General features: G+C 39.4%; 1 protein-coding gene across 3 annotated transcripts in view; it reads left to right on the top strand.

Annotated features, from left to right (window-relative positions):
• The window catches only part of LOC144517004 (kazrin-like), a 62,184-nt gene extending 34,318 nt beyond the window's left edge, over nucleotides 1-27,866 (top strand). Inside the window, exons 2-8 of one of the 3 annotated variants that reach the window (XM_078248772.1) lie at nucleotides 5,171-5,278; nucleotides 20,434-20,625; nucleotides 22,663-22,799; nucleotides 23,512-23,682; nucleotides 24,878-25,058; nucleotides 25,229-25,362; nucleotides 26,142-27,866. In XM_078248772.1, the coding sequence (XP_078104898.1) occupies nucleotides 5,171-5,278; nucleotides 20,434-20,625; nucleotides 22,663-22,799; nucleotides 23,512-23,682; nucleotides 24,878-25,058; nucleotides 25,229-25,362; nucleotides 26,142-26,312 (1,094 nt within the window). In that variant the 3' untranslated portion in view covers nucleotides 26,313-27,866. Of the gene's footprint in view, nucleotides 1-5,170; nucleotides 5,279-8,051; nucleotides 8,406-20,433; nucleotides 20,626-22,662; nucleotides 22,800-23,511; nucleotides 23,683-24,877; nucleotides 25,059-25,228; nucleotides 25,391-26,141 lie in introns of those variants that run through there. The other 2 variants (XM_078248773.1, XM_078248774.1) reach the window with 2 other exon arrangements.
• The last annotated feature ends 21 nt before the right edge of the window (nucleotides 27,867-27,887 follow it).

Here is a 27,887-nt window from a genome sequence, read left to right as displayed (position 1 = left end):
GAGAAATCTATCTATTGCTTTTCTTATGGTGTAAAGAGTGTGTTGAATACTAAGTCAACTGTTCCCCAAAGTATTTCACTGCTGTTGTTAAATAATTATTTGACACATTTTACGTTTATGGAGGCTTCAATTTGTCGTTTTCTGGTTTAACACAATATTTTGATTTCTGATTTAATATCTAGATGCCATCTCGTTGCCATCTGTGTCAAAGGCTGCGAGTGGAGATGCATTGTGCAGTGGGAGTGCCTTTTCAGAATTCTGTACACTGGGATTTGGATGAGCTCCATGTGTCTGTGCCTGATAATACCAGAAGCAACCTGTGAGCGCTGGGGTCAGGGATGAGCAGTCTCCCTTGTGAAATATTCAAACACTAAATATCTCAACCAAACTCAATCCCGTTGTCTTAGTGTAACCAGGCAAGGTGTTCTGGCTCCGTCATGTGCCAAAGGTTAGAAACCCAGAAGCATCATTTAGCTTTGTTAATGTATTCACTGTCACTGTGAAATTCCATTTAGATAGTGTTTCAAATTCTTCTCACATTATGGCGTGCCAATTTAAATGCAAGAGAGGAAATAATAGAAATTTGAACACTATGGTTATTGTCATGCCAATGGGGAATAATTACTTTGTACAACAGAAAATGGTTAAATTCTTCAGGGCTTTAAAAAAGGGAGCTATACATTTTAGAACCATTATGTCATTTTCCCCGTAAAACATCTCAACTCCTTTTTTAGTGTGTTGCTTAAGCTTTTCACCACCGCTTTTTTTTTTATTACTTACTTTTTTCATATTTATTGTCCTAATACATAAAATAAGCAATTAACAAAACAATATCCCTCAGTATATGTTGCAAAGGCTTTGAATTGCTGTATTTTAGTGTGCACCACAACCCACAATCAACACTATAGCTCTCCTCCCCTCACAAAAACCTTTTAGTAGTTGAGAATATTTGGAAACAATACAACAACACATTACGATAGCCGATCACCTCTCAAAGCTAGCAAGCTCTTTCACTCACACTCACACACACACACACACACACACAACCTGGTAATTACAGCAGTCATTGTAAATTGTACATGTTTGTCTCTCAGAATGATACAACCCATACAGCCGTGTTATTGCACTCAGCAGGACTGTGTTTGAGGGTGTTGAGACTGCACATTAACATGGTGATGTTCCTTTCCTTTCCAGTGCGATGACTGATACAGAAATGAATGTGTCTACTGCCTGCATGATGGACTGAATGCCAGTGTAATTAAAGGTTGGCTGAGGGTGGGCAATGATTAGCTGTCTGCGCACCAATGATAGTTCCCTCCTATTCTGCTTACATACCCACTCTGACTCCCACCGAGTGTCTCCTCGTTCCATCATTTCCCATACATGGCGTCTGCATCTCTCAGCTCAGTTAGCTAGTTGTGTCAGATGTTTGGATAGCCTCTCTGACTTCCTACCACACCTGGGAGTGTTTCTGCAGTCACACACTCAGCATATTCTCATTAATAACTAGTGGGTGTTTTCCCATGTGATGCTGTCAGGGCTGTGTTTTTCCCTTGTCGTCTGTAAGGGAGTCTCTTACATTTTTTAAAAGATGGTAAGAACACTTTTAAAGGTGCTGTAGGTAGGATTGTGAAGATCCAGGACTTAGCCAAACATCGACAACTTCTCAGTCCTTCCCCCTCTTTCTGCTGAAGCCCAAAACGGTCTCCTAAGCCCCTCCCCCCACAAGGGAGAATGAATGCGTGTGCATGAGCAGGGATTGACACACAGTTAGACACCCCCCTGGCCCTGATTGGTGCATCTGAACAGGGAGCAGTGGATTTTTGCAAATATCGCAATACAGGCTGGAGGTGGTGCCAGAGGAGCCAGATTTTTTTTTAATTACCTGCTTCATGTAGTTCTACTCGAACGTAGGGTGAGTTTCAGCAAATATGACAGAACATTAGTTTTATAAGTCCTACTGCACCTTTAAGTCCAACATATATGAAAATGCACATTTTTGCTACAGTAATATAGATCTGCTGTGTAAATGAGATATCATGTTTTCTCGTTGGAGGAAAATAAACACAAAAGGGAGAAAAGGGAAAAGGTTACATTTAATATTTTTTGTTGTACTAAAGTCCTCTGTCTGTGCATCCACTGGTCAGATGGAGAACTTATTTGCATTTAGCCAATCAAAAGGATTTTCTTTTTCTTTTTTTATCATTTTTGCATCATGTGGTGCTGTCCCTGTCAATAATATCATAGGGCTGTGTATTGGCAAGAATCTGGCGATATGATACGTATCAAGATACATGGGTCACGATTCAATATATTGCAATATATTTCGATATTGTGCGTAAGGCTATATATTGGGATTTCAGTATAATTTTAGAAAAACTAATATTTTAAAAAAGACATGATGTTCATAGAAGTTAAAGAAGTTTACTTTAGGTAAACAATTCAGTACACAGAAAATCAAACCAGTTTGGGATTGTGGTTCACAGGTTCTATTTTTTATATGCTAAAGTAGGCCAAAGTTCAGCTATAGCTACATTGTTAGCTTCTAGCAAAAAGTCAGGCACTGCTAGGCACTGTTAGGCGAGGACACTAGTGGTGCGTCTCAGATAGCCATCTAGCGGTAGGGGGTTTAAACACAACATAAACGTGAACCACTGTCTTACATGAATATTTTTGAACATTTAAAAAAAAAAAATTTCCTTTCCTTTTTGAAAATCGATACAGATGCAAAATAAAATATCGCGATACTCAAGTGTATCGATTTTTTGTGAACCACTGTCTTACATGAATATTTTTGAACATTTAAAAAAAAAAATTTCCTTTCCTTTTTGAAAATCGATACAGATGCAAAATAAAATATCGCGATACTCAAGTGTATCGATTTTTTTTTTTCTCACTAAGTAGAATTCATCCATCATTAATGTAATTAAATACACCTGTGACATGTCAAAATGTCTTGTGTGGGAAAGGTCTTAATTATTATTTTTGGTGGAGTTAATGTAAATATAGAAATGCAAAGTGACCTACCTTATTTTTTAAGGTAGTTCATTTTGATAGATATTCCCATCTGACACATCAATTTAAAGCACGTTTGTATTTCACTGGTAGCTCAACCTGAGAGAGCAGCCCACAATGTCAGATCCCCCGCTCAACTGTCAAACACACATAACAACTTGCCTCTCCAGGGGGCATGACTTTTGAACACAAAAAGGATACATTTTTCTCATTTCAGCTGACTTTTATAGTAATTACCATTTCATATGAACATAACAGACAACAGGATTAATAAAAGATGCTATAACTCCTGCAGATTGTTTTGGCATTGGTTGAGATCACAGTCATTATCCTGTTGTTTGTGTTTTTGATCAGTTAGGTTACAGATAGACCTGCACAGCTTGGCCTCATCATTTCCATAACCTTAAACCTCTAACAGCAAAGGTTCAACCAGGCAGAAAAGAGGTGACAGATATATTACCCACTCCTCAGGATATACCTCTCTAGAGCACATTTGTGTACTCTACAGCACTGACACAGACACAATGACGGGGCGTTTTCCCCTCGAAAAACTCCCCTTCAAAATAGGAGGTCATTTAAACCAGTAAAAAAGTTTGTTAAATGAAACACACATATCCTAATACATCGTGATAATTATGGTACATTGTTCATTTTTCTCATTTGGCATGCTGGTCAAAATAATGACATTTTTAAACAATGGCGTCCCAAACCAGGCTGTATGTTACGGCCGTAAATGTATGTATTAACTTAAATTTGTCTTACACTCTCACTCTCTCTCTCTCTCTCTCTCTCTCTCTCTCTCTCTCTCTCTCTCTCTCTCTCTCTCTCTCTCTCTTTCTCTCTCTTTCTCTCTCTCTCTCTCTCTCATTATTTTAATGGCCTTAAAGCGGCCGGGCTTGAGCCTGCCCGCCCAATCTCCATATTAAAGGAAAAGGCCAGCTTAACAACACCTAAACAGGTATCGACAGGTCAGGAGGACGGAGGAGGGAAGGGAAGAGCAGTGATCTAGATAAATACCATAACGTCATTAAATTGAAACCGTCAAAATATGCAGATTAGGAAGGAGATCATTGTTGAGGAAGAATGGTTGTGCAGATGATACTGCTCAGAGGGCACCTGAGGGTAGACGTTGAGTGCTGTTCTCATGGATGAGTTTTCATGGTTAAACCAGCAAACAGGTTTCTTTTAAACACTGCATTTGCACGTATACAGGAGGTGCTCTCACGCTTTCATCTGGCATGAAATCCAACATTTTAGCATCAGAAGCATTTATAAGAGCAACAGAATTACTTTCAGTTTGAAGATTACAGATCAATAGCGGCATCTGAAGCCCTCTTCAAGAGGAAATCATTTCCATTACAATGCCATGGTATCTGCTCTACAAAATCATTCCCCGGCACAGCAAGGATATTGCTGCCTCCAATAATCATTGTTGTTTTTTAATAGCATTTCATGCTTTACACATGGAGGTGAAGCATTTAGAAAAGGAAGTGAAGGAAAAGCAGTGGACAGCGGGATCTTGATGATTTTAAATCATCAAGATCTCTTACTCTCTTACTCCATTTTCTTTTTGTGGTCTGCAAAGACATTACTAAGTGAGAGTAGAGAAAATGTTGAATAGATGAGCCTCAGTTACTGGAGCTCTCAGAAGTCCTTGATCAGTGTCATTAGCTGAATGAATAGAGCTAAAGAAGTGTCAGTGGAGTATTGTGAAATCGCGTAAATGGATGTATTTTATTTGAATATAGAAGAGACAAAGAAAAGCTGTGAAAAATTCAAATGAAGTAGTCTAAAATGAGGTAAAAAAGTTTGCCAAACATTGTAAAATAATGAAAAAGCTTGTATAATGACTACAGTGTTTGTGTTGTGTACAGCGTTGCTTCGTTTCTGCTTTCAAATGCCGATCACAGCTGCAGCTATTAGGTAGGACAGATTCATATTTGCAACGTGTCTGAGTGCTCAGGAGTGCGTGCCGAATTGACATCATGTCAGAATGAATCATCTGATTTAACAGACCTGCTATAGCTACACAACTGTGCCCACACATATAACAACAACCTGGCTGTGTGAATAAGACGTTTTGATGAGACAATATACATTTGATTCATCTGATGTTGCGCATTTAAATTTATTGTTAATTTCTTCCCCCTTGCAGATCCATCAATGCATCACAGACAGAAGACAGTAGTGACAGACATGTGCTACCCGACAGAGATATCCAGCCTGATGGACTTTGGCACCCCAGACTGCTCGCTAGGCAAAGGTACGGTGTTGCTCGAAAATACAGTGTTGCCTTGGTGACAGCAGGAAGTGTGCACAGAGATTTATCCTGGCAGTTAAAAGACACAGAGCATTTAGCTTGACTGGGAGGTTAACACCGGCCGGCGCAAAGGCCTGCGCAGGCTAAGAGTGTGAGAACAATCAGATAACAGCTCTTGGTGCCTGGGCAGGAGGGCCTTACAGTTCACCGCAGGCTTTGTTTGATCTAAATAACATGTTTTGTCACCCAATGCATAAGACTATGATACTGATTGACTTCTTGCCAGAGAAAATCACTTACTTTGCAAATTGCTTTAAATTGAATGGAGCTTTATTGAAGTTCACCAGAGTTGTATTGTAATATGCAATTATTACATCTCAGCAAGGCCACTTATTTTCTTCAATCACTGTCATGGGTTTGACAAATAAAATGTTTTATAGAGAGGCCTGTGTTGCTCAGGATAATAGTCTCTCAATCTCTAGGGTGTAGTTATCAAACCTGCCAGTATGTAATAATACACACCACAAAAGGTATTGATCATAAATTGTCTATTGATTGCATCTGTATTGTTGTCCTTTTCTTTTTCTCATCATAATGACTGCTATTATTCTCTATTTTTCTCACACTGATGCCAAACCCGGGAGTCTGCAGTGTAATTCCCGTCATAATTGTAATTCCAGACTTTTCATCCTATCTAGCCACTTGAAGCTTGCGGAGCCTGCTCAGCAGCTATTAGACAGGCTTCATGTCATTTCCATCAACAATGGGCAGCGACAGTGGTGACCTCAGTCAGTCATTCTCCTTCTTCCCGCAGTGCCCACCACTGCTTTCGGTCTCCCTCCTCCATTTTTTCCACCTCTTCTTCTCTCTCAAGGCTAGCTAAAATCGTAATGCTGCTCCGTCCCGGCTCTCTATCAACACTCCGCAGCACTTATAATGCAGACTGACAGGTCAAACGTGTGCAGCTGAGAGAAGGGAGAGCAATACAGTGGAGGGTAGGAAAAAGATGGCCTTTAAGGATTTATTCTGTGAGCAAAGCAAATTAATGACATAGTGATACAGGGAGTTATCCTGAAGAATAAGGACATTGAGGAGTGGAACATTTCAGACTGAAGAACTGTCAGGATAAAAGCAATGCTGGGAATAAGATTCAGTGTAGCTGAGAGGCAGTCTGCAGTGTGACCTTGGAATTATGAGGTGCTACATTTGGTCAAAATTTTCTTATCCATGTAAAATGCTATAGCTCTTTGGACAAGTTAAACACAGCTAGGGTCCTACAGGTTCAAATTTTAATCTAAGTGGGTACAGTTAGCATATGTAAATGGGTCTATAACAGGGATCTTCAATAGGGGGTCTGGGGTCCACAGAGTCAATGCGGGGGGGGGGGGGGGCTCCAAATTAACAACAATTATTTGAATAGCTTAGTATTCTATGCAAAAAAGGTATGTATAAAGGCTTTAGGCTGCCCTACAAGTTAGTGTAGGCCCAGTTTAATATGCAACTTAATTTTATAAAATATATGTAATAGAGGGTCCCTGCTCCTCCTTCTTTCAGTTAAGGGGTCCTTGGCTTAAAAAACGTTGAAGACCCCTTCTTTATAAGGTATTATAGCTGTAATACTACAGTGATGATGACCAGCACAGAAAAACATGCATTTGCATTATATGCATCACCTTCTACCAATGTGTTGATTGTGCTGCTGTGGGAGAGTTAGGGTTTCAATCTTTTGTCCCAGCTCTGATCAGTCAGAGAGAAATGAGCCTGGCAGTAAGCCTTGAGGTGTCAGCGTGTGATTGACAGATCCATTGCCCCATGTGACAAGTATCTGGTATATCTGATCTGTGGACGGAGCTGAAACACTGAGCGTCAGCCTCTGACAGGCAGGACAAATGGCACGCTTGCTCTGAACTGCTGTCACGTCTTTAAGTGCAAGAGGTTTAACTTGTCTTTCTCTTACACACAAATTCACACACATAATGCCTACACTTGTGCTTTAGTATGCTAGTTATGGCACTCAAGTGCTCATAAACCAAATATTCCATTATACATTTATATCCAACCGGGCTCTGCTGCCTGAATTAATTTAGTTGCAGTCTTATCTGTTTTCCTCATACCACCTGTACCTGCCTAAGGGTTTCAGGCCTAAAATGCCCTGTCAGGCAAACTGGACAAACCTTAACCTTATTTACTCTGTCTGCACACATCTGACTTCCCATCTAACATGACATAGAGTATCCTTACTCAGACAGGCAGAAGAGACGTCCATGGAAAAATCCCTGGAGGGTTAAAGATAAAATAATAGAGCTCTTATTAATAATCCAATCCAAGTGTGTAGAGCTAATTCGGTTTGGTTAGAAGCATGAACTTCATATCACTTCACTGCTGTCATGATCCATTTTTTGAGGGGTTTATGTTGAAGTTTACACTCGCATTTTTATTCAGTTTACATTCCTACCTCCTCTGGCCAAAACACACATTCACATTCAGGAAGTGAGTAATGTAAACTCATGTAGGCTACAAAGGCACTGTGGGCTTAGAGGGAGTGCATAGCTTTCATACAGAGGGGAGTATTGTTCTCTGTTCAGTCGCAGAGTGTAATTGCACACGCTGTCCTCTGATAGCTCTCGGCCATCAGGTGGAGGGAGAGTTCCACTTACTCACCTGGTTTATAACCTGAGGCTTGAGTTGCAGTTTGTATTCCCCTCCCCCTCCTCCTCCTCAACTCGTTTGTACACTAGGGGGGAAAAGATGAAAAGCAGGAGTGGGCGTGGGATGTGAGTTGTCCTGGCTGCCACAGGGAGTGTCACTAAACAGGTACATAGAAAGTGGGAGAGAAAGAGAGGCACATACACAGGAAAGAAAGGAGTAGGAAATGTAGCTGAGTTGCTCTCAGGGGAAGACTTCCTGGTAACCTGTCTGGGTGGAGCCCCACCAAGCAGGGCTGGGAGCGGCCGGTTGTGGTGGTGCATTGTGTGCGTTGGTTTGAATGGTGTGTGCACTGGTCTGTACGTATACGTGTGTTTTCTTTAATTTCACCTGCTATGAGCGCTAACACCACAGTTGACAGTGGAGCCGAGTGGAGCCTGTGCCGAGGAGGACATGAGGTCCGAGAAGGAGGAGGGGAAGGCCGGTGAGTGACATGTTGAAATGGAGATACAAGGGGAGGAAAGACGTTGTTTGTGTATACTGGAGGAATAGTGTGTAGGCCATAAAAGTGGCTAGCGTCAGGGGAGGGGGTGTTTGTGAGCGGGCTTAAGTTCAGGTGTGTGTATGTGTGCCTGTCTGCATTGATGATTGTATGAGAGAAATTTAAGTGTCACAAGGAAAATGTGTGATACAAATGCAATGGTGGGAAGTACATTTATTCCAGTACTGTGCTCAAGTACAAATTTAAGGTACTTACCACATTTTAGAGGGAAACCTTTTTACTACAAAACATTTGATCAGTTTATGAAATATAATACATTGTGGTAGGTTAAAGTACCCAACAACATGTGAAGTAGGGCTGCAACAATGATTACATTTATTATTGATTCATCTACATTTTACTTTCTTGAATAATCAATGAATTATTTGCTCTATAAAAAGTCAGCAAGTGAGAACCCGAGAACCTTTGCCATTTTGTTCACAGTCACAAAAACACACTAATTTCCAGTATCTAAATACCTGCCAATTAGGTTTCTGACGATCAACTAATCAATAAATTAACTAATTGTTTCGGCTCTAATGCAAACTAATCAAAATTAGCTCACCCTCAACAAGCTGCAGCATTGAAATGAATTAAAATGTATTATTATTATTATTATTAGTAGTAGTAGTAGTTAGTAGTAAACTAATTAAATGATATGTCCCAATATATACATCATATAATAATATCCTGAAAACGGTTTACTTTTTATACTTTAAGTAAATGTTTATAAAAAAAATACTACAGTATTTTGGTAAAATGTTGAATACTGGACTTTTACGTCTAATGTATTATTTTCTCAGTTTTATTATTGTTTGAGTGAAAAATCTAAGTCCTTCTTTTACCATGGTACATAGGTTTACAACAATATACACTGAAGGTTGTTTTACATGATTTTTGTACATTAACTCTTTGGCACATTCCTTTATAGTAAGTACTGATTTATTTAATTCCATTCCATAACCGAAGCTAAATATATTATTTTACTTAAGATAAGGACTAAATACTGACCTAGATATGACATGTTCATATGGATAACATGGTAATCTGTTAATCTTCCATAATCATTGTACATGAATGGAGGGATATTTGGTGAGATATTGTGCAGTACTTTAAACTTAGTCGCTTAGCAGACATTCTAAAGCTTGAGAGGAAACAGCTCTGAGGTACAAAAATAACTACATTGGCTGTTGTGTTTGGTTTAAAGTAGAAACCAGACATATTGATCAGTATGTGAAGATGCATTATGGGCAATTGAGGATGTAAGGAGAAGTCATAGCTATTTGAAGTCTATTGAATCTCACAGGAAGGGCCTCTGTTAGAGCTGGTTATCTTGTGTGTGTGTGTTTGTGTGTGTGTGTGTGTGTGTGTGTGTGTGTGTGTGTGTGTGTGTGTGTGCATGCGTGTGTGTGTGTGTGTGTGTGTGTGTGTGTGTGTGTGTGTGTGTGTGTTGAGCTGATGTACTCCTGCACCCTGAGGTCAAAACTGCAGAAGACAATAAGTTTGTCCGGTCGCACTGCAACAGACAGATGGTACCATCACTATAAGCATCGCACTCCACAACCATAAGAGACAACATGTGGCATATCTCCATATAGGAGCATCATTTTGTTGTTTTGTTTTTTATAATAATTTCTCCTCCGTCTCTGTGTGAGCTGTAGCTACCCTGAGATAATCAGGGATCATTATTATTTTTATCTGCGGTGTTAGACTGAATATTAATGAGATCAGAACAGGTTTTTATTGCCATATTTTACATGATTCAAACTCCTCAGTAAAGATTTTAAGGTTTCATACATAAGCTTCAGTAGTAGCTCCAGCCCGTCATGCAGCTCGTGGAATTATTCTGCCATGCCCCGGGACATGAGGGAAGTTGTGTATTGAATCATGTAGATTTCCAGTTCTCCACAGACCAGATCCTGCTGTTTCGGACAGATGTTAAAGGTGCTCTAAGTGATGTGACGTGTTTTTTAGGCTACAACATTTTTTGTCACATACAGCAAACATCTCCGCACTATCTGCTAGCTGACTGTCCCCTGAACCCACTGTAAAAAACGCGGTCTCTGTAGACAGCCCAGGCTCCACAAACGCCAACAAAAACAAACTGCGCCAACCTGCACCACGAACCATAACAAACAGTGTTCCAGCCAATAACCGACAAGGAGGAGTTGGTTGAGTCATGAACGTGCATTGTGGAAGTAGCCTATTGGCTAATGCTGCTTCAGTGATGGCTGTTCAGGGGACAGGCAGCTCGCGGAGTGTGAGGAGATGTTTGCTGTATGTGATGAAAAATGTTGTAGCCTAAAAAACGTGTCACATCACTTAGCGCACCTTTAAGTCCCCACTATAGATACAACAGGGATAATAGTACCTGTGGCATATTGGTCCTCAGTGGCTTATACAAGTTGGTCGAATTAATGGACCCATCCCTTTACTGATTACTCTGGTCAGCCAGTGTTTTGGAGATACTAAAGACCCAATTCCAGTATTAGACCTTATGGACTTGCAGACTTTGACACATGCACCCACTAAGTCCATGAGGGTCAGGACTGTCCCACTGTGAAATCGGCAAGAGTTTGAGGGCCCTCAGGTTGACTTTTTTAGTCATTTATTTACATTTTAAATGAAGGCATTTTGGTGACCTCCAAATATGTTGAGTTGGTCAAACAATACTATTGTGCTTATTAACAGGAAATTAACAGCACTCCAATTAATTAAAGGAATAATTTGGCATTCTGTGAAATATGCTTACCGGTATGCACTTAAAGATTCTCATCTAACTCTCTGCAAGAAAGGCAAGAAAGTGAATAAACGTATTTCACAAAATGTTTAACTATTTCTTTAATTAAATACAATATGAATATCTGCCTCACATCTTACTGCCCACAGAAATGCTTCTGTCCAGGTAACGTGATTTCATGAAGTACTTCTAAATTTGTCAGGAGACTTTCCTGTACTCAGGTTACAGTGTGTGAGGGTTCAATCCTTAGTGCTGTTGGGGGGGGCATTCCCAGACACGTCACCTGCTGCATGGAGCTTAAGAAGGATAAGGGTCATCATGATTGACAGAATTGAAAACCAGGATATCCAATGCTTATACATACTACAATTACTGTACAAAATCATCATGTTATCATGGCTGTGGTGGAGGGAGAGCTGAAGACCCTACATCACACCTGGGGCTCTATAAAGACACTGGCCCAAAACAGACAAGAGTGGAAATCCTTTGTTGCTGCCCTACATGCCAACAGGCATAATGGGCAGTAAGTAAGTAAGTATCATGGCTGTGCTGACTCTCTGTTTCCTGTTTAGAGCCACTGTGTCAGCCAGGTTAATCACCGTCTAAAATAATTTCAATATAACCAAGCCCATGCACAGTGAATGATGCAGGTGTCAAGTGACACGGTATGTATGTAAGAGGGTATGTTTTCAAAATGCAGCTCTTGACAGCAGTATTAGAAATCTAAATAGCCTTGTCCAAGTTCTCAGTGCTCTTCCAGTGGCACATCTTTGGCAGCGTGCCTAATCTTCACATAATAAACGTGTGAATCAATTACAGCTATCTGCACTTGGCATCCTTGCACTGACCTCAGTTGTAATGTAAACCCACGGGCAATTAATTAATAGAAGCTGTTACCAATAGATACTGTATACTTGCACAGATATACTGTACACAACTTGCAAACACGCACAGATACAGTATTCAGACACATCAGCATACATACAAACATGCAGGACACAGATGTTTCAACCATATTAGTGGTGCTACATTAGCATTTTATCTGCTTTTAAATACAGTATGTGAAGTATCTTTAAGAGTAAAAATTATAAAAAAATGACCAACACATATATTAGAATTTTATAGATGTACTGAGCCTGATAGCGATGTTTCGTCTGCAGAGTCAGACCACGATGAATTACCATTAAGTGGTAAATACTCTGGTCAGGTAGGTTTGAGAGCCAGCAACATGCATTATTAATGCCTGTATATATTATAGAGAGGCAGTGTAATACCCTGAGTAGGAAATTGACCTGACCCTTGCATACAGGGCCTTTTCAGGATGCAGGAAATACAGTGCTCGGAGTCTTAGCGCATAAAGGCATCAGGTGTTTGCTCCGGGTTCTTTTTGATCTCCCGGTACATGAGATGGAGGCTTGTCACTGCTTTTACCGCTGTTAATTTAAGCATGTCAAATCTGAATCTATACAAAACACGCAGGTCTATACAACCTCTGTTCCATTACCAGACAGTACATCCTGTGACTATAGCACAAATTAACAATGAAGATGCTAAATATAGTCCTGCCGATGATTTAAATAAGCGGCAGCCTACCTCTGCCACCCACCTACCCGGCCTCCCAGGGATTTCAGGCTCAGCAGGTAGCTGCTGACAGAATGAATGGATTTATTTGTGAAGCCTCTCAGTCTCAGTCTTCTTTTCTCTCTCTTTCCCTCCTTTCTGTCAGATTTGGGTTTCATGCTGATTTGATGCTTTTCTTTCATAAATCCTTAACAAGTATTTTGGCTGTTCTTTTATCTCGAGATGTAAATGGTGTGCTCAAGGATCATAGGATGTTTCTTTTACGTCTTGTAAGAAAACTTATCAGTTCCATAGAATTTGGACTAGTTGTACAGGAGTTGTTTTTTTTGCTAGTAGCTCTGTAAGGCTGTACTTGGTACAATGTAATCGTAGATCTATTTTCCAAGGGTCCTATGTTGAAGGTGATGGGAATTGCATTAGTTTTGCAGGTATTTTGTCTGAAGTGTTACACTGGTTAAACTGAATTTTTTTTTATTTTGAGCAGCTGGTAGTGCAAGATCAAAGGTAAGGGGATCATCAAAGTTATTAGAAATTATATTGAGCAGAACACGAATGCCATTGTTAGTATAGATAGTTGTTGAAATATTTCATTTAAAACCACACGTGAATCTAATGGTGGTGCTAGAAGAAAAGTCAGAGGATCATCAAAGTCATGACAATTCCTTCTTTGGGCACCATGAATGTCTGTACAAAAATGTATGCAATCCTATTTTAGTCTGGACCAAAGTGGTGGACCAACAGATCCACTTTGTCATCCCTAGAGTCATGCTGCTAGCGTGGCTAAAAACTGTTATATACTGTATCAAAAAACACATTGTTTAAAAAAAAAAAAAAGAAAAAGATAAGGTTTGAGACATCAGGGGGTGCCTTGAAATAGATAGTTTGTTTTGACAGGTGCTATCTGTACTATATTAAACATAGTCTCTCCTGTGCAGCTTAATTCTCCCGAAACGAGCACACTCGTCGTCGATACACAACTTGCAGGGTTTATTTCAGTCCATCCACACCTTTATTTTTCCTGCCTGTCAAGGCTATAGTGTTACCTGCATGATGAGTTTAATCAAGAGCTGAAGCAGAATGCTGTCTTCTCCCAGAGCAATCTCAACTGATCTTTATTCTGTAATTAGTGGAGGCCAGAGCTCAGCAGACAAATGCTTCTCTCATAATACAGTGCAGAAATAGCCAGCTGTAAGCAGACACACACAGACTCACAAACAAGCACATACACGTGCACGCCCACTCAAACACAATTTAGGTAATCCAGCAGCAACAGGGGAAAACACTTCACTGCACAGACTAATATAATGATGAGTATATGCTCATTACTGATGAGATACAAATACAAAAATACAAATATAATTCCAAAGCTTCTGTTTGTCTTCTGGTCTTCACTCTGCAAAGTGCACAGTAGTGTACATGTGACTTTAGAGTAAAGTTAGTTGGCTTTTCATCTCTCGACTCAACACACTCAATTTAATAATTTGTCTGTATGAATTAGAAAGTGTATTATGTGAACCTTGATTAGTTTCATCGCTTAATAAATTGATCGAAATTGAACCTGTCAGGTAAAGGTGTGTTAGACCTGAGGTTGATAATTGCAGAGCAACCTAAGATTCGAAGATGTGCATTTCCTTGGTCCCTATGTTGCTTGTTGTCATTCGAGATAGATGCTGTTAAATTAACAATTAGTACATTTTCTTTGTAAAGCTTATGAAGGAGTTGAGAGAGTATGCTTAAGCATGCTTTTCGTGCAGCTGTTGGTATATGTTTGTTAGTGTTGTTCTGTCCAGCCGTCATCTTTAATTCTGGTTTTTAATGTGCAGGACATAAGAAGCTTACATTAATGTAGTTTCCCTGTACTTCTGGTTTTGATTAAAAGACTCTGGTGGCAAATTGATAATTCATGTTATTATAGAGCAGGAATTTCACTAAGAGTCACTAAGGTATAAAAGTTATACTTATGTCTAATTGAGGTAAACACAAGACTAACAACACTAATTTATTCAAGTGAGCCCGTATAAATTAGCTCACAGTTTGAGTCAACACATGCATTGCAGGTGCTCACTTATGCAATGTTTCCGTTTCACAGGAAGCCTCTGAGCAGGAAGCTTTTCTGGGAAACAATTTTTTTTTTAATTTTTTTTTTTATTGGTTCGTTCTCGGTAAAGTTTATCAATAAGAAGAGCTTATGAAAGAATAGTTTATTATGAGGCTTTAATGAAGAATTTTAAAGGTTTCCTGGTTGTTTGAAACAGCTCTGCTCATATCAGCGAGTTACAGAAAAGTTTTTGTTGTATTACTTTTTTACATCCCCAGTGAACATTTGTCATATTGCTTCTAATTATGTTTAAAGAAAACTTTGATATTAGTGTCCCTATGTTTACTGATTTAATTATTTGCAGCATAGTAATTTGTGTGAGAAATGCGCCATTAAATGACGTTGCTTTGATGTTCTGCTGTATTAGCTGCACCCCATGCAACGCTACAGCAGCACATCTATCAGTACTTTCTGTAGAAAGCCATTAACGTTTTCATCCTTTTGCTCCAACAATTAATTTAAAATTATTTAAAGAAAGGCAACATCAAAAAGAAAAGTCTTTAGCCTGGATTTAAAAGAACTATCTATATAGTCATATCTTAACCATTGACTTGTTAAAATATTTGTTTCATGGTAGGTAAAGCTGTTAAACCAGCCAAAGCAGCCCTTCTGTCCAAACTGTACCTGTCTGTCAAACAGCAGCAGTGCATATAAATGAGTATAGTAGTATAATAGTATAGTAGTGTTATAGTTGTTTACAAGGTCAGAACTGCTGCAAGAAAAATGAGACCTTTAAGGAAATGACAGTGTAAGGAAAGAGTTAAAGCACCTGTTTTAAAAAGGCCACAGTGTGCTTGTTTGTTAAAGCCATAAACGTTCAGCAGGTATTTCAAGGTAAATGAAAGAGGTTGAAGATGTGTTTCATGCTCTTGACTCCTCCAGTGTCCAACAAGACATTATTCATATGCTTTGGAGTCTTCTATTACAAATATTGCTTCAAGAGGACAGTTATGACAGCACTGTATGTCTACATACAGTAGTAAAGTTGTAAAATAGTGTATGACCTTGTTATCCAACTATCTGTTACTATACCTGAGAGATTAGTGGAGAGGGAAAGGCAGCAGCATTGCCTCTGGCTTTGTGTTGGATAGATATAGCTGAGCGGAACCACTGTACTAACTAAAATTACACAGATTTGAATTGTCAGGGAGACAGAGGTGGAAAAGTGACAGCAATGCACATAGTAGCTCCCCAGGGCAGAACAGTTGGCTGCTGTCACTTTGGAGATTTTTGATACCCCTCTCAATCGTACCATATTATTTTCATGGTTTTGCTTTCAAATGGCCTATGGTCCATTGAAAACAGTGATTCATTATGTTTTATAGGACATTTCAGTTAAATTAAAGGGTCAGTTCACACAAATTACAAAAAATCTATTCTCACTTATACCCTTTAGAGGTATCTAGCCATGCAGATACTGCCCAGGTTAGTTAGTGTGTCTGAGAGTTCTGCTGTTTGTTGCACTTGCAGCGTTGAAAATATAAATTTGAACAATTCAACAGCAATTTGTCATTACAATGTCCCAGTTATTCTGTATAATCCACAGACCACCATGTGCACAGTTTCCACTGGAACTACTCCCTATAAAAACTGTGACAGGGAGGTCTGCGTACTATCAAATGTAACAGGCACATTGTTTATGGATAGATATTTTGCTGTTGAAGAGTTTTAATGGAACTTTTCAGAGCTTAGACAATTACTCGAATAATCTATATATATATATATATATATATATATATATATATATATATATATAAAAAATAATAATAATTAAACTAATCGGCAACTATTCTAATAATCAATTAATCATTTAAGTGATTTTTTTAAGCAAATATTCCCAAAAGAAGATCCTACTTATCTTCTCAACTGTGAATTGGGATTTGGACTGTTAGTTGAACAAGACATTTAAAGATGTTACCTGTTTTTACTATTTTATGACTATTTATAGACAAATCAATTGATTGATTAATTGAGACGATAATCGGCACATTAGTCATTAAAAAATAATCATTAGCTGCAGCCCTTAAACTATTCAGCGCTTTGAGCAGCACAAACTAAATTTAATTTACTCAGATCTCATTGGGGTGGTGGAAGAAATCTCAGACAGACATTTCAAAACGTTGGTGAACAAAACCAAAACTATTTGCATGGATAGCCAGAGGATAGTAAGAAAATATATTAACAAATACGTTTTGTTATTTAGGTGAACTGACCCTTTAACTCTTTTAAATTGAAATGAGACTGAAGGCGTTATTGTCAAATGAAGATCAGCATACCCTATCTACGAAGCAAAGTTGCCTGATTGGAAAGAGATGGTTTAATGATGAGAGCAAATCAATGCGGTTGCACTGAGAGCAGTCTGAAACTGCTTCAAAAAAGAATATGGGTCTTTGCAACAGGAGCAATAACTTTAAATTAAATTTCTCATTCAAACTACATATTTCTACACAGCTCACATTAAGCATCTTTGATCATTCATGTATATAAATAGCTTCACTTTAATCCTGCATATTCTTAATAGGAGAGTAGTTAAGGTCCATGAATCCCCACACATTTCCAACCCCCACTTCCTCTCCAAGCAGAGAGTGATGCCTCTGCTTTCTTTCAAGCCTAATCATGAGCCAAGAGCCACTACACACCTCTCCCCAGCTCTCTCTGTGTGTGTGTGTGTGTGTGTGTGTGTGTGTGTGTGTGTGTGTGTGTGTGTGTGTGTGTGTGTGTGTGTGTGTGTGTGTGTGTGTGTGTGTGTGTGCGTGTGTGTGCGTTGGCTTGTGACAGCTTTGCTATGCGGGGAGAAAAAGGGACTGGGAGGGATAGCCTGGTCCTGCCTGGCTTTGATGGACACTCTAATCAGGCTTGCATGAGAAGTTAATAGAATGGGCCACTGCTGAATACGAAGAAGAGTGGGCTTCTCTTATTCTGTGGGAGGACTCTAATAGTTTGACCAAGCTCACTGCACAACCACTCAAGGGATAGCAGCATATAGACTGCAGTGTACTGTTTATATGACTCCTGTCCATTTAAATAGCTTTTAGATAGCATGAAACACTGTATGTGGAGGTACGTTATCTATAGGTAGATGGGTTGTGTCAGCTTTAACTCAAGTCAGTGTGCAATAAAGCAGCTTTTCTGTGTCCCTTCACACATTTCTTAATTGTGGCCACAAATTCAGGGAAGATTGGAAGATCTCTGGAAGTTTTCTTTGCCTCGATTTCATAACCTGAAAAAGGAAAAAGTGTGCAAGTGTGTTTGTGTATGTTTGTGGGTCTGTGTATATTATTGGGTGAGGGTCTGAAGCTGGAAATTAATGCAAAATTGGATTTGGGAGAATTATGTAACTGATTAATCTGTAAATTATACATTTCTCACTATATCCACTGCAAATACTCTTCAAGACACAATTTTGACAGTTTTGAATTGACTTAAAGTAGTATGACACACAAGCCAATGTATGTGTGATGATACTTAACACTAAGCTAGTGAAATATTTATAGATTCTGTGTAAAAAAGGGAAAAGGCTCATCAACAATTGGTTTTTTTGAGAATCACTGTAAGTATCAAATCCTCTGCTGAACACGACTAGAGCAGATCAACCTTCACAGCACAGCAAGAGCAGCTGGTAATTTAAACAGCCTATTTAAAGTTGCAGATTAAGCCAAACACAATAAAGTGCCTAAAAAATGCACACTTCTGTCCAGTGGCATCGAAAGCAGCTGCTGCTCCCTGCGACAAATATAGGAGAGCCTGTAGGTAAACACATGAATAAGCGGATTTAGGCTGCAAGAAGGCGGTGAACGATTGCTCTCTCAGGGAAACAAACTCTTTTTGTCACATTCAGCACAGAGCTACCCAGTGTGTTTCCATAGTCCTGAGTCGACAGAGACCGATGGACTTTCCCTTCCTCTCTTATCGGAGCTGCTGCAGCCCCACAAGGTCTGGCTGCAGGCCTGCCGAGACCTTTCACTTCTTTCACATGCACACAAACACACACACAGGCCTACATACTTTGTTGCATCCACACTTGGTCTTGAATTTTATATAATTTTTTAATGGAGTCTTGTAGGGATCTGCATAAAATTAAGGGCATGCTCACACTTTTTTTATTTGTTATAGTTTTCAGCCATGCAAGTCGGTCGGTCGGTCCGTTCCACCATTTTGGTCCAGACTGAAATAACGCAATAACAATTGTGATGAAATCTTGTGCACACATGCATAGTTCCCAGAGGATGAAGCCTACTACTTTTGGTGATCTGTTGACTTTTCCTCTAGCTCCACCAGCAGGTTGACATTTGTGCAGTTGTTGGATAGATTATTACATTCATTGTCTTGGTGACTTTGTTGATTTATTTAGCACCATAGGTCAAATTATTTCTAATTAAATGTTTTTCACGTAATAACTGGGAGTATATAAGGGTTCTCTATTAAAACAAGGACTGTATTCTTAATTATTGATGTGTGACTTAAAACATTCTGGCACCATCCTCTGAACATTTATTACATTTAATTCACCACAACTGCTAAGAATCAAAACCAAATATTGGACTTCAACTGTTATCTATCTGTTAGCTCTTCTTTAAAATGAGCATCACTGCCTCCAGCGACGCTAGCTTGGCTGTAGACTCTTAGTCTAGTTACATTATATATAATGTTCAGGGCTACAACTAATGATTATTTTCATTATTGATTTATCTGTTGACAATTTTCAGTTAACTGATTCATTCGTTTGACTATAAAATGCCAGAATGTAGTAGAAAATACTATTTACAACTTCATAGATCTCAAATTGCTGATTTTAACCCGAAAAATGATCCAAAGCCCAGAGATTGAATGTTTTGGCTGCTTGTTTCATTTGTCTCTGTTCTTATGAAAAGTGTCCATTCTTCTGTTACAAACCTTGTGCCCTTATGTGTATACAAGATAAATCATCATGACATATATTGTTCCTCTGTTGCTGGTATGGACTTTCCTCACTGGACTCAAGTTGAACCCATGAAAGACCTCTTCTAATCGATTTCGTCTTTTCTGTCCTGTTGCTCTGCAAACGCATCCACCAGCTCCCGTCGGTTTGTTCCCTCAACATTTCTCTGTGTCCTCTCCTTGGTTTCCTGCTCCTATTTGCTTGCCTGTTTTCCCCGAGGGTTGGGAGCGGATGGGAAACACAACACTGAGGAGCACGTCTCAAGCGTGTGTTGCTGATATTTTATTTTCTTGTCAGATTGCTGGTTCTCACCTACCCACTACCCTCGCAGGTTTCAGTTCTGAGTCTGACACTCCTCTGTATCTGAGTTTCTTAAACCCCTGTGGCCACACAGCTGAGGTGGAGCTGTGATTCTTGACGGGGTTTGATGTGTTGATTTATATTTTCATTTTTATGATGCTTTTACATTTAGCTTTTCACCATATTCTTCCCTTGATTTTCTTGTTTTCTACTCTCCCTCAGTCTTCCCTCTGCCTTTCTCTTTGGATTTTAGATTCTAAATGCAGCACTCTCAGGTTGCTCATTCCTCTTCTGCATACTCTAAATTCCCAAACTGTCTCTCTTTCTCTTTCAGTGTTGTTGCGTGAGGAGGTGGTGCAGCTTCAAGAGGAAGTCCACCTGCTGAGGCAAATGAAGGACATGTTGAGTAAGGACCTGGAGGAGACCCAGGGAGGCTGCTCTGCCGATCTGCTCTCAGCCACCGAGCTCCGTGTGCAGCTGGGTGACAAGGAGCAGGAGCTGGACCGTGCCAAGGAGGCCTTACAAGGTCAGGAGCCAACACAGGCGTCTTCTTTAGTCCCTTCTTTACAGCAGCTAACTCGAATATACAGCAAATACAGCTGTCCGAGCATTTAGTTGGAAGTTTCACCCTTTTCGACTTCCATCAAGCCACAATATGTTGTACACTACATGAAATCCACTTTATCTCACCGAAGAAAATTATGTATCAGCCAATATCAGTCAGTTAGTTCATTTTTTTATTTCTGTGTTCATGCTAAAAATTTCCGACATTGGATTGCAAGACACTGCTATATATCAAACATCAAAGTAAGACCTCTTCTGGTAAGCCTCATACAGTACACAACCAGAAGAAACATGACATAATAACAATAATAACACAATTGACCCTCAAATTTGTCTATCTTCCTTCAAATGAGTTGGCCTAAAAGCTATCAGCGATCAGAATCATTGTTTTGAAGTATCTTGGACCAACATATGTTTTTTGATATATGTACAACAGAAATGAAGCATTTATTGAACAACAGATTTTAACACATTTGAGACTTCCATTTTGCAAATCAAACACATGCCCTAGTTGATTTTTTGTGAGTGTATGTGAACAGCCAACTCAGTCTTTGTGCATCATCCATCATTGTTATGTTATGATTGTCTTCCAGTAAAAAGCACACAAGAAAACAAAATTAAGCTCATTTTCAGATCTGTTACAATCCATTACAAACCCACTTTTCTTCTTCCAGACTGACATAGCTTCCAGTTTCAACATTGAGTAGTAAAATACCAGTGACTTATGTAGGCCCATAAAGATATTTGCTTCTTTTCAACACATTCATATTTTATCATCATACTGTAGATGTACACATTTGTGGTTTAGTCCACGTTCTTCACTCTCAGCAAACAAAAAGAAAAGTTGGGCCAATCAAAAGATGATACTGTGGGGAAAAATCTATTTTAGGGTTCATCTCTGTCCCAGTTTTGTCTTGTATGTGCCAAAGGTATGAAATGTGCAACAGTGTACAATATTCCAGAAGAGAAACCTGATCTTTTATGTTTAGATCTTATTGTTTTTGTGAGGGTAGACAAGAAATACTGTATATGTGCATGTGTTCATTTTTAGAAATGGGTGTCGCCTCTGATGAGCAACCAAGTAGACTCCAGGTTCACCTCATTTTAATTATCATCCATCAATCATTCTATAGAAGCTTTACTCTGAAATATTAATGTAGTATTGATGTAGACTGGAATGGGGCACTGATGGATTGTTTTCATTTTGTGTATGAAAACAAATCCAACTATGATAAGACAATAATTATTATTATAGGATAATTGCTTGCAACAAAAAAGGAGGGATAACGAAAAAGGCAGTTGTGGATTTAGTTTAGTTTAACACTATTGCTTTCCATGGTTCTCTCCCTTGCTCTGAGACACTAGGCGGTAAACTGGAAGCTTGTAAACTGAGTTGTGTAACTGCTGCAAAACAGGTTTGATTGTTAAGTTTAATAAATGAACACTCTCATATTGGCATGCCACTTGAAAGACCCATATCATTGTCATGTGTGCAGTTATGGAAAGGAGACGTTCCTGTCTAGCCTCTCCGTTGAGCACAACCTCTCCAGAAAGCATTGCTATTATTTTTGCTTGCAAAGACCCCCATCAGTTGCATCGTGACTGTTCTCTGCAAGAGAATGAAGTTGAATCAAATCTGATCCAATTGTTCTTCTCCAGCATGAGCTAACATCCACATTCTCCACATGCCAGCTGGAACCGTTAAATGTATGAATCAACAAGTGCCACTGTGCCACCTATCTTTTAGGATGGTAACATAATTTTCTCTGAAAAAAAAAAAAAACGTCAGTTGCAGCCCCTCATTAAATGAAGGCACAGTGTCACCTAGTGGTTCCTTGCTGCCATTTCATAGCTTTGCTTCTGATTTAGAGGCAGCCAAATCTCACTGACATATATTTGTTTTCTTCAGTTTGACAGTAGAATTGGCATTTAAATTGCTCCTTGAATTACACATGTATGTGCTGCTCAGTGTGTGAAAGTGTAGTTCTGTGTTCTACAGCTATGAAAGCTGACCGTAAGCGTTTAAAAGTGGAGAAGTCAGACCTGGCGAGTCAAATGCAGCAGCTGTACACAACACTGGAGAACAGAGAAGACCAGCTGCGAGAATTCATACGCAACTACGACCAACACCGAAAGGTAACACCGGCCCAGTCGATGTATCAGTAGATATAGCTTATCGTTGTTGGTGTATGTCGGCCGATTAGATATGTCAGTGCAGAAAATCCCAAGACGTGTTTGACATAGTTTAGAAACAGTGTTTTGCCACTTAAAGTCCACCTTTGGAAGCAGTAGGTTACAACTATGCAACTATAACTCCTAGCCTATAAGACCCTATACCAACACCAATACATAGAGGCTGCTGTACAAACAATGAATGACAAACACTGTTGTAATAATATAAAATATGTCTTCATAGGAGAGATTATAATTGTTGATTAATACTGTGCATTAATAAACACATAAAAATGTCTCTGTCTGTGCACAAAAAGATTAAAGTGTGTTATAAACTCTTTATTAAATGTTTATATACTGCTCATAAATGCTAAATTGGGGGACTTGGTGTATAACGTTATATATATTCATCACAATCATAAATGTTTATTTATGTGATGTAGAAAAAGGACTGTTGGCCGATATATCATTTGAAACTCTCCAACATGTTACTGCCACTACTAAAATCATTTGTCTCACAGTGTCATCATGTATCTACCCTTTTAAAGAGTACAGGTTTGGAAATAGGTTATGGCACAGAATGTAGCTCACACTTCTTGACACAAATGTCGAGCTCCGTTGATTGTTCAAAGTGAGCTTGGCGAGGATTAACCGTGTCTTTGTGTGTGTTCTTCAGGAGAGTGAGGATGCGGTGAAAGCCCTGGCTAAGGAGAAGGACATGCTTGAGAGGGAGAAATGGGACCTAAGGAGGCAGACCAAAGAAGCCACAGAACAGGCCAACATCCTGCGTTCTCAGATGGACATGAAGGAGAATAGGGTCAAAGAACTGGAGGCTGAGCTCACCATGGTGAGTCACTCTGCACATAAACCCAGTCACAGCCTATTGTTGTTAATGTTGAATTAATAACTCAAGCGCAATTGTGTCACCTTAGCATCATTATCTGGTGTTTGTGGCATAAATGCAAACAAGGTGTGGGTTTGCAATCCCTTCCCTGTATTCATATCAGTTCAAACACATGCAGTAAGCTGCTCTGCTTTTTATCCTCATCCCTTTCCATTCTCAAAGCATTAACTCTTTCTCCGGGCTGAGGAACAAATTCATTCCTATATTTCTATGTCTGTGTTGGTGCCTCAGAGGTATAGTTGTCAGTCTGTGTGTCATTAATCTCTTTCCTCCCTCGGCAAGTCACAACAAGATCCTCCCATCAAGCTGCATCACAGATTAGATTTGTTGGTACATCAGTGCCAGAGCTGCATCGCTGTCAAGCAACCAAACCACAAAATAGCTTTCTACCTTGTTTTTCTTCTTATCTCTCTCTCTATTTAAAACCGTAGTATTTCCAACTAACCTTTACCACTGAGAAATGCCTTTGCATTGCTTCCAGTAATGTAAAATCCAGTAAAATCCTGTGGGAAACATTGAATATGTATAGTTTGGGCACCAACATGGACAGTTTTTAATGTGCTGTATTGAAATATTGCCTGTTAGCTAACTTCAAAGGGTAAAGCTGCTGTTATTCAATATTTTTGTTGTTAATGTATTACTCAATTTCTCAACACGTTCCGAAATTCCCTACCCTGCTGTGGCACTAAGCCTCAAGCCAATTTGTATAGTTATTTTTTTCTTAAAAAAAAAATAAAAATAGGCTGAATAAGTTCCTAAAACAGCTGGGCATTGTAGTTTTAAGCAAACATTACTAAACCAGGAGTAGATGATGTATAGACATAGTGAGTATTTACAGCAGCAGGACGGTGAATGTGGGATTGACTCAAAATAAACTACAGTGCAACAATAGAGCTCTATGATGAATAAGAGAAGTATTAGGCTTTTGGCTACACAGATAGGACTTACAAGGCTAAAATCATTGTTGGTTTTGGTCTTGTCATGGGATTTGTTGACAATAAGCAAACATAGAATACTGCTCAATAATCCTTTAGCTATCAAGATCCCATATTTAGTTGTGGTGTATAACTAGTTTTGTGTATATGTGTGTATAGGTACAAATGTTTTGCTCAGTTTCTGTTTCTTGTGTGTTTCCCAGGCAAAGCAGTCTCTGGCCACCTTGACAAAAGACGTACCGAAGCGGCACTCACTGGCCATGCCTACAGAGCCCGTAGTGAATGGCAGTCAGGAGTGGGTGATGCAGGCCGACCTGCCGCTCACTGCGGCCATCCGTCAGAGCCAACAGACCCTCTACCATGGACACACCACGGACAGACAGGGTAAGCTCTCTTATCTGCTCTGCCTCTCAGTCTCCGTGCTGCTTGGTGTTGCTTTAACAGACTAAACAAACTAACAGAGGGCTTCCTGGAGGTTTCTCATACTAAATGGGTATTTTTCAACATGTGTGAATTTATGTGTGTGTACGCATGTGTATGTGTGGCACATCTAGCTGTGGTAAGGATCAGCCCCTGCCATTCTCGCCAGCCCTCTGTCATCTCTGACGCCTCGGCAGCCGATGGAGACCGCTCATCCACGCCCAGCGACATCAACTCACCTCGCCATCGGACCCACTCCCTCTGCAATGTAAGAGCTGACTGGCCCCCTTGACCAAGTAATCACACCTCCACACTTTTCTATAAGTACCGCCCTCCTCTTTGTCTTTTCCTGTTTGTTTCTGTCCGTCTGTTCTGTCGGCCTGCGGGGTGTCAGCTTGCCTGCTTCGTGGAGGTGATGATGTTATTTTGCATTTAAGTCACTTTAAAACAATAGTTTTAACATTTTTGGAAATACGCTGATTTGTCTTGCTGAAGAAGGAACCATAGCCAGCAGCAAATTAGCTTAGCATTAAGACTGGAAACATGGGGAAACTGCTATCCTGGCTTTGTCAAAAGGTAACAAAACCTCTGATGAAGCTAATTCAGACAGACAGACAGACAGACAGACAGACATGACCTCCTGGCCGGAGGTAATAAAGTACAGTTTATTATTGCCAAGAAGCCATGCTTTTCATTTGAGTCACACATTTTTACTTATTTTACAAATGTGTCCCCCTTTTTTAAAACTGTGGCCCAGTCTGTCCACCTCATTCAAAACTTTCTAAACCTGCCCCTGCTTTGGAGGTGCTGGTAGGCAGATTTAGTCACATTTGGGCGTGACACGTTTCCAGTCTTTATGCAACGCTAAGCCAACCTGCTGCTGGCAGTAGCTTCATATTTACTGTACTGACATGATAGTGTCAATCTCCTCATCTTACTCTGAGTAAGAAAGTGAATAAGCATATTTCCCAAAATGTTACACTATTGCCTTAACTCAGCTGTATGATGGGACAAACCCAAGCTTCCTGTCTCCTCTGCTCCATTCAGTCCATGGAGGATCTGGAGGACCAGAAGCGTAAGAAGAAGAAGGAGAAGATGACTCTGGGATCCCTGTCTCGAGTGTTCGCTCGAGGCAAGCAGCGCAAGTCACTGGACCCCGGCCTGTTTGATGGTACAGCCACCCCTGATTATTACATAGAGGAGGATGCAGACTGGTGATTGTGTGTGTGTGTTTGTGTGTGTGTGTGTGTGTGTGTGTGTGTGTGTGTGTGTGTGTGTGTGTGTGTGTGTGTGTGTGTGTGTGTGTGTTAAATTTGTGTGTATCCACCTGGCTTTAACTGTGTGTAAAGAGTGTTTTGTGTGTGGGTTTGTCTGGAGGGGGAGGGGAGTACATTTTAAAAGAAAAGAGACTGCTATTCTCATAAATGTACAGTATATTACACTTAAATTGTTTGTTTGTAAATTAGATATATATTTATAGATGTACATGTATGCATATGTATATATGTTTACATGCATATAAATATATACATGGGGTTATTATTACGTGTAGAAATGTTTATGCTGTATTATCTTCCAAATGTCTTAATGTTTTATGTTTTTTTATAACTGGAGACTTGAAGGACTGTTGTTCATATGTAAATAGGAGTTATTGTGAAACTAGTGTTTTTACTGTAAATGTCATTTGGCTTTTGTTACTTTACAGTTGCTTTTATCATGCTTTGCAACATTGATTTCTAAGTTTCTTCTTATTCCCAATCTTACTTGGCCCATTTCTTATTACGAAGGAGATATAATAAGATTGGCTTAAAAAGAAATTGATCTCTTGGAGTTTAATTTGCCAAATGCTGTTGTTTCAAATTGTTTGTTGGAATCAAAAATAGTACTTTGTTTGAGCGGTATTGCTGGAACAGGATTACAATCATGTTCACTTTACAAATGCTGGCTCACATTATTTAAACATATCACTGCGAGGGCAGCAGGACATTTTTTCGTAAAGGGTTCCTCATCCGTTTTATACTAAACATCATATTATCAGTTACTCTAAAATAATGTCTGGGCCAACCAAAGGTTTTAGAGTCAATCTTACTTAAAAGAGTCTTATTTGCACAGACCTGAATACACAAACAAAAGATTAACAGTGATGCATATTCAGGCACACCTCTCGTCTTCTGTTGAAACCATGCGTGCCAAAGTGCTCCAAACACTCATCTTTAGAAAACCTGCGTATCATTCTGTCACTGTCAGCACTAGCCTCGTAACATTGTTTATGTCTGACTCATTTCTTACTGAGAGCTATCTAACATGCCAATATGAGACGAAGGAATGTGCATTAAACACCTGCATGATCCCTCTGTGTTGCTTTGATTAGATTTCCATTCATTGCCAATCAAATTAATAGTCTCCACAATCCTGTGTTGCTTCTGTGTTACCTTTTCCTTTTACCGAGTTATCTTTCCTTGCATTATGAATGCACGGTCCCTTTTTCTTTTCTTCTCTAGTTTTTGTATTGCTTTGTGTAAAATTCCTCCTCATTTCTTGCAAATGTGGCTCTAACAATTCTATGTTAAATGCTTTGTAATTTAGGAAACGTTGAAAAGATTAAATCTATTGAAGTATTTTATTTAAAAAGAAAAAAGACAAAGAAGAGGTAACTTCAAATATGTATTTGCTGCAGCTGTTGCAGCCAGATGTTGAGGAGGTTTTAGCATTTTCAAAAATGAATTATAATTGAAATGAAATCTTATTTTAAAAATAAAACCAGTAACTGAATACATCCTATGTGGCAGTTTT

This window comes from Sander vitreus, chromosome 4, assembly GCF_031162955.1.
Source record: "Sander vitreus isolate 19-12246 chromosome 4, sanVit1, whole genome shotgun sequence".
Taxonomy (NCBI): domain Eukaryota; kingdom Metazoa; phylum Chordata; class Actinopteri; order Perciformes; family Percidae; genus Sander; species Sander vitreus.
This window is presented reverse-complemented; position numbering and strand designations above follow the sequence as displayed.